The sequence below is a fragment of the Amborella trichopoda genome, chromosome 6 (assembly GCF_054954075.1).
Source record: "Amborella trichopoda isolate Santa Cruz 75 chromosome 6, AtrichopodaSantaCruz75HAP2 v2.0, whole genome shotgun sequence".
Taxonomy (NCBI): domain Eukaryota; kingdom Viridiplantae; phylum Streptophyta; class Magnoliopsida; order Amborellales; family Amborellaceae; genus Amborella; species Amborella trichopoda.
Genome location: NC_142341.1, coordinates 38,675,985 through 38,690,583, shown reverse-complemented (window position 1 = coordinate 38,690,583; position 14,599 = coordinate 38,675,985). Strand labels below are relative to the sequence as shown.

Sequence of the window (14,599 nt, the reverse complement as noted above, 5' to 3'; positions counted from 1 at the left end):
ATTGATTCAAATCTGATATAGATTGCCGATCTAGCTATTTGACATGAATCTGTGGGTAAATGATCGGCCCCACTAGTCTGGTTTTGAAACACTGGTCCACATGGAAAGATGGTAATGTCCTTTTACATTGAGCTGAATGCATATTTTTTTTTTAGTAATTATATGCTGTACGGTTTGGATAATGTGCCCACCTTATACAATACAAGTAATGCACAACTCTACATTTTATTGAATGATGTAGTTCTAGTGTCAGAAACTTTGTGATTGTTTGAAAATCCATGTTCAATCTTAATTATGAATTTTTAAATTCAAGAAACGGTGCAAATCGAGCAAATCTATAAAAAAATCTTGAACATAGACGCTCCAAATAACTTGTTACAAAATGTACTATTTTTAAGACTTAATTTTTTTTTCCCTTTTATATCTATAGATCTCTCGATTGAGCCAATCGATTTGACGGTTTTTCAACATCGAAACACCTTTTCCTACTGGATTTTCAAGGTCCACCTTACCTTTATTGTATAAAGTTGCAGCTTATATATATATTTTTAATCATTTACATTTGATATCGTAAAGTCTTCATCACTTAGTTATTGAATGTAAAATTTGAACTAGTCATTATCACCCTAATTTCGCATTTAATGATAAGAGTGATTGTGACCTCCTTGTGTCAATGTTAAATGACTTGATGAAGTTTCTATAAGGCCTAGGATTTATGAAAACAAAGTAAAGCCTCACCTCAAATCTTTGTATGGAAAGCACTTTTGGCAACGAAAATCTCCAAGGTGGCTCTAAAAGCAATTTTCGACGTTGATAATAAAATTTGAAATTTGAAAGATGTCACAGATCTGCAAATACTTATTTATAGGGCGATGGTCTAGATAATTTATTATAATATACACTATTTTAAAGCTTAAAATCTTAATTTTTTTTCATAAACATAATGTTCAAATCTGGATGATCGATGTAAATGTTTTGCAATCCTTGAATTGCAATTTTCGATAAGTTATGAGATGAGGCTTTACTTATTTTAATAAGGTTGCCTTTCTATCAGGCATGAGATAAGGATTTACTTATTTTGATAAGGTTGCAACCCTATTAAACCATTTCCTTTTATCATAACACAAAGCATTTGAACCCTTTGCCATCTCTTCAGGGATGGCAATGGACCTGGACTAGACTTGGGATCCAAGGGGTAGACCCGATCCGGGTTTGGGTATGGGTTTAAAAATTGGACCCGACGGGTGGGGTCAGGTCTGGGTCAAGATCTTGGACCCAAACACTATCCGGGTCTGGTTGGGTCTGGATTCGGGTCTCAACCAGACCTGTTGCCACCCTATTTTGTTTATTCCATAGTTTTCGGTAAGTTTCAATGTTCAATATGGGAGAAAAATGGAAAAGTATACAAAGTGATCATAAATACTTTTGATACAAGGAGGTCACAATTACTTTTGTTCATAAGATTTCAAATCGAGTAGTTGTAAGAGTATCATAGACTAGACTTGAAATTCAAAAAAACAAAATAAAAAAAAATTGTGAACCATTTCAAGCCATCTAATTTGACATCTAATGCCTAAGAGTAACTATGTCCTCCTTGTAACAAAGATAAATAGTCTCGTGTATAGAACCCTGAGGAAATTTACCCAAAAAAAAACCGGAGGAAAATAATTTCTCTCCGAAAAAAATAAAAAAAATGGAGTTGAAGAAAAATATTTGAATCATATTTGTTATGGGAAAGTATATAAAGAGACAATTTACTTTTAAGGTGTGGTTTTCATAGAGTCAAGGCTCTAAACAATCAAATTAAAGCCTGCCTTCTTATAATATCAAGAAATATGGTTTTATTGTTGAAATTTTTTATGAAAGCCTTAAAATATATTTTCATCTTTAGTTATAAAATTTAAGCTTCAAATATAGTGTAGTTCGATCAGATCTATGAAAACTTAAAAATCTTCACGGTCCGAACATGTATTACAAGATGCACTATCCAAAACTTGAAATCCATTTTTTTTCTCATGTCCATGCATCTTGATGAAAAGATGATCAATTTGATGATAATTAGGCCTCAAAATAACCTCTTCTACTAATGTAGGCTCTAATTTGATTGTTTAGAGCCTAGGCGCTCTATAAACTTTTCCTTTACTTTTAATATAATGAGGTCAGGTATACTTTTGTCCATCAAATTTCAAACCCTATGGCTCCAAGTGTATCATTAACTAGACTCCAAGTTCAAAAACGAATTCTCGAGCTTTATAATACATCCCAATCATCCAATTTGACATCTAATCCATCAGTATCAAAACATCTATGTACCAAAAATAAATTACCTCGCAGAATACCATCTCATTAGTTGTACTTTTTAAGAGCTCTCCTTTTTAGAACACTATTATTTTCTCCTTTAAAATAAAAAAAAATCTAGAATCAAGAGCATTGAAAATCATTTACGGGAAAGTGGAATTTGGACCTTTTAAAATTAAATTAAATTGGAAAATGTACGCGCCTTTGGACCCCACTGTCTACTCGCTATTCGAAACTGTTTCTCTCTCTTACGGGCAAGTCTCTATCTCCCTTGCAGTTGCTCGAACACTGAAGAGGCTCCTCTCCCAAACTCTGCTCGCCTTTCCTCTTCGTTTAGAGAGAGAAAGAGAAGAGAAGAGGGACAGAGAGAAAAAGGAATGCTGCTTTTCCTTCGCTTCTGCGCTGTACTCTTCTGCCTCCTCCTCCTCGTGAGCCTTGGCCTCTGTGGAGACCCTTTTACCTTCTTTAACTGGGAAGTCTCTTATCTCACTGCCTCTCCCCTTGGAGTGAAGCAACAGGTATTTAATTGTTTAGATTTATGCAGATGTTACTATTTGTTCCATGACTATTTGGCATTCTCAATTAGACTGTACAATTCCTCAAGAATTGCACTACTCTGTATCAATCCATGATTTCGCTTTCTTCGAGTCTGTAATCTGATGATCTGGGAGTACTTTGTAAGGGAAAATTATTCAGTGGAAGTGGGTTTTTCGTTCTTTCTTACTTTTAGTGTTCTACTCTTTATGAATCCCTGATTTCGTTTTCTTCGAGTCTGTATTCTGATGATATGGGAGTACTTTGCAAGGGAAAAATTATTCAGTGAAAGTGGGTTTTTTGTTCTTTCTTACCTTTAGTGTTCCTTTTGAGGGTCTACTTTGTTCTGTAGATTTTGTCATTTGCATTTCTGTTTGGTATCTCTTTTTTTTTTTGTTTTCTATCATTGTGCTTCTTTTATCTCTGGCTTGGAACTAGAAAATTTGTTTTCTGTCAGTGTGCTTCTTTTATCTCTGGCTTGGAACTAGAAAATCCTAGAATCAAAGCTGAAAATTTTCATGAAGTGCTATTTGCTTGGAGAGGGTTGAGTGTCATATCGAAGTTATGCTTCCTTCTCTGTATTTTAATCTGTGATAATGCCTGAAGAATCAATAAGAAGATAGGGTAATGCTTAGTGGTGAAACTGGTGGAGAAAGTGGTTTCCAATTGGGGAAAAGTAAAAGGAAGACATTGGTCCTTGTCATTCTTCAGGTTTCCCTGTTTGAAGATTAGGGAGTACAGCTATGGTTCATCTCGCTTCTTGATGTTGGAACTAAACATATATAACATCGCAGATTCTTCTATGCAATTGAAAAAACAAATGCTGCCTTCTCTGAAAGCTTTTACCAGAAACTCAAGGGCACGGATTTTAGTTTCTATGACTACTCTACATTAGAAGTGCCTCCTGCTTTTGTAGAAGTTCATCCTAGTATTTGGAGAAATACAAAATGCTTCTTTCAGTGAAATTTGGCAGATTTAAAGTGAGAGGATGTGGTCTTCTTAAGATCAATGCAGAAAGTTGCCCTGCAATATTGACTGATACATTTTGTTGTTTTGTGAATTTGCACGAGCTTGTTTGTCCCAAGGATTTCAATGAAGCGACATTATGTGCTGAGGAAGATGAAGTTTAAGAAACCAAAGTAGGAGAAGTTTTTAGTTAGTGTATTGAAGATGAACTTTGATGGGTTGCAGGTGGAAATCAAGGGGTTCAAGGCCAGGTGCATTGTCACAGATGTTCAAGCAACTGTTATGGAAGCAGCCATAGTTGTCATCGTGTTTGTGAAAAGCATTGGTTTGAGGGTATTAGGCTCTGCCAAGGCATATGCTTTTTAGGAATGGAGCAACTGAAGAGGACGCCTTGTGGGTTATGAGCATCTTCTTAAAGAAACATGCACAGGATGGATTTGGGGAATAATGCATGACCATGGGCAATTGCTCAGAGATAGATCATTGAATACATTCAGGAAGCCAGTGGGGTAGCTAACTCTTTGGCAATGTCATTAAGTGGGGAGGCAGGAATCCATGTGCCCTGGAGTTTGGGTGACCTTATGGAAGAAACCATCCCTTGCAACTGCTCAGCTGGGGTTTGTTTCTGCTCTATCTCATAGAACATCAAAATCTTTGATTGGTTAGTTGAGGAAGGAGTGGGGTTATTCATCCTACTGCTGGGGAACTATTTCATCCAGTCTTAATCCCTTCTTCCTAATTTTTTTCTTTTTCTTTTTCTTCATTTTTGTTGTATGTATCCTTTTTTATTTGCAACTGAATGAGAAAATATTCTAAATATTTTCCAGTGGCAAATTCAACTTTTTAATCATAAGGCGGAGCCTGACTTTTTTGAGCACTGGGGAATGCTTCTGATGTCCTTTTCTGGTCTTCAATCTAGAATAGCACATAGATTGCTAAATATCATTTTCTTTGCATTTTTCCTATCTCGTAGGTTTGTGACTTTGAGTTTATTAAATTTTGTATCCTTCTCAATAATTTGTGTACAATTCTATATTCCAAATCCTTTTATATCTTGGCCAAGGTTGAGAAAAAAAGTTCTGGGGTTTATTGACAGTGAACATTCAAACATAATTGCAGCACATAGCTTGGGGTAGAGTAGAAAGAAAAAAAAAGGGCTGGCCAGCTTGTTGGTTTTTTTAAGACAGATCTTGAGGGGGTGATTAAACTTAAGTTTGGTGCAAGTTCAAGGGAGAAATTATGGCCCTGCTGGAGTAGGGGAGTAGCAATAGATCACAGACAATGAATATTATTGCGGTTTTCTGGAGCACTGGTTGTTGTGTGTCTCTAACAAGGGCAGAATCGAGAGCATTATTACACGGGTTATTGAGATCCTAGCTGGAGGCAAGTCCAAATAGAAGGAGATGCAAGGCTGCAAAGAGACTGAATGTCCACAGCATTTGGCAAATATTTTGGGAATCAAGCAAAAATTTTTACTATATAAGAAAAGCTGAGTAGCTGGCGGATCTCTTGGCAGGGGAAGGGGTCTCCAAACCGTCTTTTGTAATATAATAACTAATATAGCAGTTCTAACTATTTTCAAACCCGATTTGTATAGAGAAGTATAAAAATTTTTTAGGAATGAAATTAAGTTAACAAAAAAAAAATTCTTTTATCAGTATAACAGAATGAATAGTTGTAGGTTACGAAGTTGACTTGCTTTTTGACTTTTTCAACTTATCTCTGTGAAAGAATATTTATTAATTGACAAAGTATTTATTAGTTAACATAGTTGCCTAGGAAACATAAGGAGAAGAAGAATCAATATATGGTGGCTGGCCTTAATACAAGTATGCTAAAAATGCACAGACCCACATCAGAAACACAGACCCTAAATATGGCCATTCAAACGCAACAAGTCCATATGTCATTGCTCATTAAGAGCGCAGAAGGTGATATTTTGAGTAACTGACTTGATTAGCGACTTACCTAGCAAAAAAGGGTACACGGATGCTTCTGAGTCTTTGAGGTGTTAGACATGCATATTGGATCTATACGCGTCGACACATGCCAACAACCATGGGCACACATATCCAAGTTACATCCCTTGACTGTCAGAAACAGAACAAGAAAGGAACCAGCAAAGTATAGCTTACACAACTTATTGAAATAGTTTGTCCAAGCCATCTGGACATGGCTATATCTGTTTGTAAGTTTGTTTGTACCATTAGTCACACTTAAAACCATTTGCTACAAAGTGCTTATTGTAACTTCTCACAAAGTGTGTATCTTAATCTGTGCTGTGATCATGTTGGGTGAATGCGGTAATCACAATGAATATGGTATTGCTTGATAATGCTTGTTCTCCTACTTGCGACTGTCTTGTTCATCAGTTAATCAGATTTCAGCTGCTATTGTAGGTTATTGGTATTAATGGGAACTTCCCAGGACCTACTGTGAATGCAACCACAAACTGGAACCTTGTAATAAATGTCCAAAACAATTTGGATGAGCCTTTACTTCTTACATGGTACGTATTTTGTATTTACTCTGAATAATTGTATTACATAATGAAACTATATCCTCAGAGCCCCTAAGTTATGTATCTTAACGATGCTAGGAATGGAATACAAGTTAGAAGAAACTCTTGGCAGGATGGTGTCTTAGGGACAAACTGCCCTATTCCATCTGGGTGGAATTGGACATATCAATTTCAAGTTAAAGATCAAATTGGGAGCTTTTTTTATTTCCCTTCCATCCATTTCCAAAGAGCAGCTGGTGGCTACGGTGGAATCATTGTTAACAATAGAGAAGTTATTCCCGTACCTTTTGGGACACCAGATGGAGATATTACACTGTTCATAAGTGATTGGTATACCAGAAGCCATAAGGTCATATTAAGTGCTCTCTAATCTCCAATGAAATAAGGTAAGCTAGTTTCCTCTTAGAATAACATTTCAACCAACCTGCATGACAGGATTTGCGGAAGGCCCTTGAAGATGGCAATGACCTTGGGATTCCTGATGGAATTCTCTTCAATGGATTGGGGCCCTATCGCTACAATGAGACTATTGTTCCTGCCGGGATTAGTTATGCAAAGATAGATGTCGAACCAGGTAAGATGCAAATACCTCTTCCAATACTTAATTCTGTTGATTACTAAGTTACCATTTCGTATAATTATTTATTTATTTTTTAGCAAATTGATGTCGCATTATTTTTGTGTAAATATCAGGTAAAACATATCGTATTCGAGTTCACAATGTGGGCATGAGGACTAGCCTAAACTTCCGAATCCAGAATCATAATTTGCTCCTTGTGGAAACTGAAGGTTCCTACACAATCCAACAAAATTATACAAATATGGATATCCATGTTGGGCAGTCCTACTCATTCTTGGTCACTATGGATCAAAATGCTAGTAGTGACTACTATATTGTTGCAAGTCCTCGGCTTTTCAATCCAGCTGCATCATGGACAGGATTAATTGGTGTTGCCATCTTACACTATTCCAATTCCCAGGGTCCTGCGTCAGGTCCGCTTCCAGATCCTCCGAATGATGAATATGACAAGTACTTCTCAATGAACCAGGCAAGATCCATCAAGTATGGAGATTTCTATGTGTTTATCCATATATAAACATCTATATGTATTGTGTGTATTCTGTTTACATGTTTCTTTTCGATTTAATGAAGGGAAAGCATATCAAATGGACTATGGAATGGTCAGTCCATTGGGTCATCATTTATCACCAACCATTGAAATGTTGGATGGTTGTGGAGAGAATTGTTTGTTTTCTTATCCAGAGAGAGTATGTTATAATCTAATGGACTATTGCAAAACCACTGTCCATTGAAGTGAAAGATGGTGACCGGGAGAGTGAGTGACCCACCAGAGCAGGAGATGGCCACAATATCTCTCTCTGTCCCCCCACCCCCCCCAAATTACCATCCATCATTTATTTGCAGTGATGACCCATTGGACTTTGGTTTTCCTTATTTGATTGGATTGTCACATACTTCCTTTCTGATCAATTTCATGTTCTTTAGCTGTGGAACTTTAACTTGATGATCAGGTGGAATGTCTCTGCTGGTGCCGCTCGTCCTAATCCACAGGGGTCATTTAAGTATGGTCAGATTCCTGTCACAGATGTGTATGTGTTGCTTAATAGAGCTCCAGAGATGATAAATGGGAAGCCACGGACCGCTCTTAATGGGTTGTCATATATTGCACCAACAACACCTCTAAGGCTTGCCCAACAGTTCAATGTTCCTGGAGTTTTCAAGCTTGATTTCCCAAACCAAATGATGGATAGACCACCGAAACTGGACACATCTATAATCAATGCTACATATAGAGGGTTTTTTGAAATTATTTTCCAGAATAATGACACGTCTGTGCAAAGCTACCACTTGGATGGATATGCATTTTTTGTTGTTGGGTAAGCTGTATTGAGATATTTTTTTTTTATGTTATCGGCAAATTATTAATCTTGCATTACGCGGCTGTGCATATGGGTTTCAGAATGGACTATGGAGAGTGGACTGAGAACAGCAGAGGCACTTATAACAAATGGGATGGAGTTGCTCGATGCACAACACAAGTACGTGTATTCTAGTAGCTTGAAAAAATCTGACATCATACAGCACCACAATTTTGAAATTTAATGTCTTTCAACATCAAATTTATCAACTATTCTGCTCATATATTCCTAGTGATTATAATTGAACCCATAATTAAATCTACCCCAAGTACCTAAAACTTGAACCCATAATTAAGTTCCTATTCTAACCATTTACATTAGTTGCAACCGAATATTAATCCACATTCTCTGCACTTCTACAGACTTGCTAGACCTTTCCCTTCTCAGATACTCATTCACTAAGCTGGAACCAAACATCATCGAAATTCCTAGGCACGAGTGGTATAAACTTAAACCTAAAAATGTAAAAATTCAACATGTGCTAATTCTCATATCTCGCTCTCTATCATCTCTCTCTATCTATCTATCAATCTATCTCTGGGCTATGTAACTCTCAATTCCTTCTCTATGTGATGACATTTATGAACTGTGAATGTGCCGTGCAGAAATATGTCCATAGTTAGCATAGATATATGTAGCATAGTTAACAGGCATGCCACATTGAGAAACCAAGATCTATAGGTTTATTATGAATCTTCACCAATATTCTGCCTAAATTGCCTCTCTTGAATTCTTAACGTGATTTTGATACTCTTAAATTTAACAAATTATGCTCAACGTCTTGTTATCTTTGGGCTTTATCGTACTTTGTTCCATCCAAAATATCTACACTTCCCAGTTTGATACTCATGTTTCCTGAAATTCCCTTGCCTGTTGGTAGTATAGGCAATCTCTCTTTTTACCTCAAATAACCAATACAGCTAGCTGACTTCACTGCCAATATTTTTTTGATGAGCCAATGGTTCAAACTCAAAATCTTAGTTATATTTATTATTTCAAAAAATTATTTTTAGCCCATAAGACTCTTTTTCAGTACGTCTGGTGGATATGCCCTATTCTGAAATGGTTATAGCCAAAAGTATTTTCATGGTAACTATCATTCCAAGTGTTCCCTGATTATGAATCCTTGTTGCACATGCTTATCATCTCACTAAATCAATCAAAAGTTCCCTGAAGGTTTCATTACGTGATAAAACTATTGGGGAAATTTTCGAGTCAAATGCATTGCAGAAAAAGATATTTATAGCTACAGAAAAAGATAAATTGCACAGATATTTCACTGGCAAGAATACATGGCTCAATATTGTTTGTTTATTCATTATCTATTGCTATTCTCATCCCCTAATACAATTTTGAATTCCTTTTTTGGTTTCTACATTTAAAAATGTCCGTAACATGACAGAATGTGGCTGATCCATTTTTGTTTTATGACATTAGTGGCTGTTATAAAGGAAAGAATGGACAGGTCCCGGGTTTATCTTAGGGCATTGTGATATACATTTAAATATTCTGAAGTGTTTGTCGAGCTTGATTAATGGTGATTAACATGCATACACACTAACTAGTAGAGCTTCAGACCACTAGTAGTATGCTACTTTATTTCCAATATATATAATATATTTAGAGTTTTATGTATATGTATTAAAATCTTTCTCTCTCATGTATATGTATTAAAATCTCTCTCTCTATCTCACGCACATAGAATCCACAATTACAACCCTTTCTCTCTCTTTCCCTTAAATATGTATCTCTCTCTTCATTAACCCACAAAGCTAAATTTCTTTTTATCATTAAATGAAATCAACCTTGCTAGTCTCTCTCTTTCTCTCTCTCTCTAACTACACAATCAATCCTACTAGTCTCTCTCTCACTCAATAAGCCAATCCTATTAGTTTCTCTACACAAACCTGAACTATTTTTCTCTCCCCCCCAAAGCTCCCTCTCTCTCACCCTCCCCAAACCCATGAACCTAGGACTCTCTCTGTCTCTCTCCCCCTTGTAACTCAAAATCCTAGCTCTCATTCTCTCCCTACATAAAACCAACCTCCCTCTCTATCAGGCCAACTGTATCTCATTTTTAAATATTTAAATTGAGGGTACTTGCGATGATTAGAAAATGCTGGTCTCTACATACAAGATGCTCATAATCCAGTTTATCTTGCACTGAATCTCAACCTAGGGATCAATTGAGCTCCACGATTGACCCTAGGGGCTGTTGTATGTAACAGCCAAATATTGAGGCAAGAACAATGATCTGTGGAACATCCTAGAGTATCTAGGTATAATGGATGATCTTTGTGAGTCATAATGGTAAGATCCACATTGAGTGTTTTATTCAATAGTTGGGCTTGACAGAAATTTCTTTTGAATGAAATGAATAGCCAGATGAGTGTACAACTTGTTGCAACCAAGCTCTATGGAGTATGCCAACTCCTAGTGGAAACACGTTTAAAAATCTCAACTTACAAATAAAAAATGTCAATTTTTTATTAAAATAAGATGAAAAGTAACTTGGAGGTAGCCGACTCCAATTAGTTGGGAAAAGGCTTTGACGATAATGATGAATACGATGAAAATAAGTCGAAAAAAAAATTCCTCTTTTGGATCATGAGCAATTTTCATCTAGACCTCCAAAATCTTGGACAAAAAGAGAAGAGGGTAGATGATTATGCAAGGGAATTTTATAGACTTACAGCTCAAAACAACCTCTGCGTTATCAGAGGACAAAGGGTGGTACATTATGTTGATGGGCCCCAACCCGCCATTAGAGATGAGATTTTCCATTATGTTGATGTGCTTCAACCTGCCATTAGGGATGAGGTTTTCCTATACTGCCATAGACTAATTGCTCTGCGAGTATAGATCAACTTACAATGAAGCATTCTTTACCTGGAAGAAGCAAAGAAGAAATGAGATCAAGTGGCCACCTCCAAGTTCACTTGTTATCAGCATAATGAAACATGACACCGAACTTATGAATTCACAAAGAGGAAATACACTTGGATAAAGAAAAACTGATGAAATTGATGAAGAAGATGAGTATCATAAGTGTACACCTACGAGGCAATGAAGGAGATGGACTTTGATTCAACTTTTGAGTTTTACAAGCTCGGGGTTTAACTTCTCCCAACCCCAAAGAATGGCATAACTAGTTTTTTAAATTTTTGTTTTTTTTTTGTGATTAACATTAGGGTTACGTGTTCTTCCAATTTTTTAGGTATCTTATGGTATTTATTTAGTTTTGAGTTTTTTAGATAATTGAAGGATAGGGTTTGAAGTTTGATTTTGAGATTAATTTTGAGAAGATGAAGGGCTATGATTTAGTAGTGATTATAGTTTCTTATGGGGCAAGTTAGGATGTTATAGTTCATTTTATAAATGTGATTGTGTTAGATAAGAAAAAACAAAGCAGAAGGATATATTTTTTTTCATATTATGAAAAGACCTTTTGAGGTGGATTCACTTGTGGGGTCTTAGAAAGAGCATAAACTCCCCTTCTTCTTTTTTTCATGTTAATGGGGGCAGTAGGTAGGAATGAAACCTGTGATGTCATGTTGTGGTTTTGCTCCCTTGACCATCCTAACCTCGGGCCCATTCCTATAATCTCCCAATCTTTTATCTTTTTCTTTTTGGTCGTTTGCTTTCTCCCTCTGAACTTCATCAACAATTTCTGGCAATGGCCAGGCCAGGTAGCCCATTGCCAGCCTTATAATAGTGGATTATGAGAGAGAGAGAGAGAGAGAGAGAGAGAGAGAGAGAGAGAGAGAGAGTTTTTACATGCAGTTTTTTATGGTTTATGCAATACATATGTGCATGGAACATTATACATTTTAGAAGTGAATTAGTGGTGTGAGGTTCAATGACTAGTGTATGGCTAGTGTACATGCATGCTAGTCATTTTTACTCAGCTTTGAGTTCTATATAACACTCGCTTTAAAATTTTTAGATGCATTTTAAGATACCTTTTAGAAGAACACGAGCTGTGGGTGGACCTGGCCATGGACCCTGTCCTAGGACTGGTCTCCATGCCAGATTTAGGGACCAGTGCGCTTTTTGTGTTGGGCCAGACTGGGCCAGCCGGCCCATTGCCGGGCCTCTGTTTACCACTTTTCCCATCACATTTATTTAATATCATGGGCAGGATTAATTTCCTTTATGATGGCAGTTATTCTTGTTATAACGGTTTTGAAAAACGTGAGTCATATGATATCATTAAAAGCTTTTTACGTTATAATCGACTGCTGTTCTTGAGAATGATCAGTAGTTATTGTCTTCAAGTCTTCAAGTCATCCTGTAAGTAGTGCTTAGATATTAGAAGAGCTAGTGGAAAGATTTATTCTATTGAACGATCTAAAGAGAGTTTTCCTTGTGTGCTCCAATTGAACCTATGCTGATTGTTAAATCATAAGGGGAAACGCAGCTTCCCATTCGAGTCTCAGCTGGATAACAAATCAACGAACCTAGTTAAAAGCTGGAAATGTGCTCTTTGTATTCTCTCTCTTTCTCTCTCTCTCTCTCTCTCTAGAGAGTGACCATGCCCTGACTACCACTATTTGCCTCTCCCTCTCTTTCTCATTTGATGTGTGTGGATAGGTGTTTCCTGGTGCATGGACGGCAATTTTAGTCTCTCTCGACAATGATGGCATGTGGAACTTGCGGACACAGAATTTGGATTCGTGGTACCTTGGACAGGAGACATACATGAGTATTGTCAATCCAGAGATAAATGGCAAGACCGAGATGCCCTTGCCTGATAATGCCCTATATTGTGGGGTCCTCTCAAGCATGCAAAGGTATGCTATGTTTCGGCTGCTATTACTACCATTCTAACCAGTGACATGCAGCTTGAACTCGGTCAAATTGGTTCCTTCAGAAACCTGGGCCCCAATATAAACAGTCCACTTGGTAAAACTCAAGCAAGTTTTTCAATTTATTTGATCAGTATAAAAAGGTACCGTGAGTCAGAGCTGGGGTTTCGCCCTTTGTTTTGACTCCAAGGCCACCCCCGTGTGGGCCAATTCAGTGGAACGCATTGTTAGGTGGGAATTTCGGCTGGGTCCGCATATGTGTTTGAAATGATTAAGAATAGTATGAAAGAAGGTGTAGTGTCCACCGTGGGATTTAGTTCCATGTTTTCACCATGTTTTTAAGACCTCATTACCGCTGCAGAAAGGACATATTATGTATTAGGGTAATGCAATCTTACGTTAGGGGCATATCTTTCTAATTCACATGACTTGGCAACTGGGCAACTCAATTTGACTTGGAGAGTTTATTTGAAAAAGCTTTTCCATTCAGTGATGTAGTTGCCAACTCAAGTTGACTTGGAGAGTTTCTCTAAGTTGAAAAAGCTGTTCTATTCAGTGATTGCAACCAATACATGTGGAGAACCTGGTCCTGTCTTGTTTGCCATCCAGTTTCTTCCTTTTTACTGAGTGCTAGAATTACTGTTACTACTTGTAGCGCCATTGCTACTTCTGCTGCTACTATTAATGCCAATATCTCTATTTCTACTATTTGTCTATATTTAATATGTCATGAATCGGCTTTTATTGTGTGATTGAACAATGCTGCCTCTTTCATTGTCCTACATTTATATGGAGGGCCCAACAGTTTAGTCCATATTCAGTCTAGATTATGGGGAGCCATATTGTGGTGTTTTTGTAGGCCACAGTCACACAAGTGGAGCTTCTCTCATTCAGCACCAATTCTGAGACATCGAGTTTTTATGACTGCGCTTCTCACTACAGTAGCCATAATGTTTGTTTGAGATCCTTAATTTTCATGTGCTAGCAATGTTAGTTTCGTTGTACCAATAGACTTTTTGTTCCTTATGTTTTACATTTACCAATGTACACATTTTTGAGAAATGAGAGACTTGGAGAGATTGATAATTCCTAGTTTTGTATACATTAGCATCTAAGAAACACGAAGTTGTGATGTGATTCCAAAAGGTGGCAGACATTTAAACTGTTTATGTCAAAACTTTTCTACATTTTTGCATAATCAAGATCACATTTCAACGTTCTCCCATATTCTGAGACTCGAAAGCATCTGAAGTTTAATGTATTATTTATTTTTCTTAAGGCTTCTTGTTATGGCATAAAGCAACATGACAAAAACTCCCACTACTAGGAAAGGCAACATTTTGCACAGTTTCCCAAGCGTTCATTTTCTTCGTTTATATCTTGAAAAAATGATTGCTCTATGAAGTTTTCGAAGCGATCCTCTTCTTCATGTATTCTAAGGACAAATCGAAAACTGTACCCATTAGCTTATAGCTAGCAACGTTACCAGGTAGTGTTAATTTCCAGGCCCGTGGCCGATGAAGACAACATT

The 14,599-nt window shown here is 37.0% G+C and overlaps 1 protein-coding gene across 1 annotated transcript; it reads left to right on the top strand.

Moving 5' to 3' along the window:
- The first annotated feature begins 2,283 nt into the window (after nucleotides 1-2,283).
- LOC18437204 (monocopper oxidase-like protein SKU5) lies at nucleotides 2,284-14,213 on the top strand. The gene is made up of 9 exons (XM_006847420.4): nucleotides 2,284-2,816; nucleotides 6,198-6,307; nucleotides 6,398-6,668; nucleotides 6,755-6,893; nucleotides 7,013-7,382; nucleotides 7,853-8,218; nucleotides 8,302-8,380; nucleotides 12,854-13,053; nucleotides 13,928-14,213. The coding sequence occupies exons 1-9, from the start codon at nucleotides 2,676-2,678 to the stop codon at nucleotides 14,028-14,030; spliced, it is 1,779 nt and encodes a 592-aa protein (XP_006847483.1). The 5' UTR covers nucleotides 2,284-2,675; the 3' UTR covers nucleotides 14,031-14,213.
- Nucleotides 14,214-14,599: the final 386 nt, after the last annotated feature.

Bases quoted from the DNA above. Each gene is read 5' to 3' on its own strand.
- LOC18437204 (XM_006847420.4), top strand. From the start codon at position 2,676: ATGCTGCTTTTCCTTCGCTTCTGCGCTGTACTCTTCTGCCTCCTCCTC. The intron at 6,894-7,012 runs GTAAGATGCAAA...TGTAAATATCAG, and splicing joins AAAGATAGATGTCGAACCAG to GTAAAACATATCGTATTCGA. The intron at 8,381-12,853 runs GTACGTGTATTC...GTGTGTGGATAG, and splicing joins TTGCTCGATGCACAACACAA to GTGTTTCCTGGTGCATGGAC.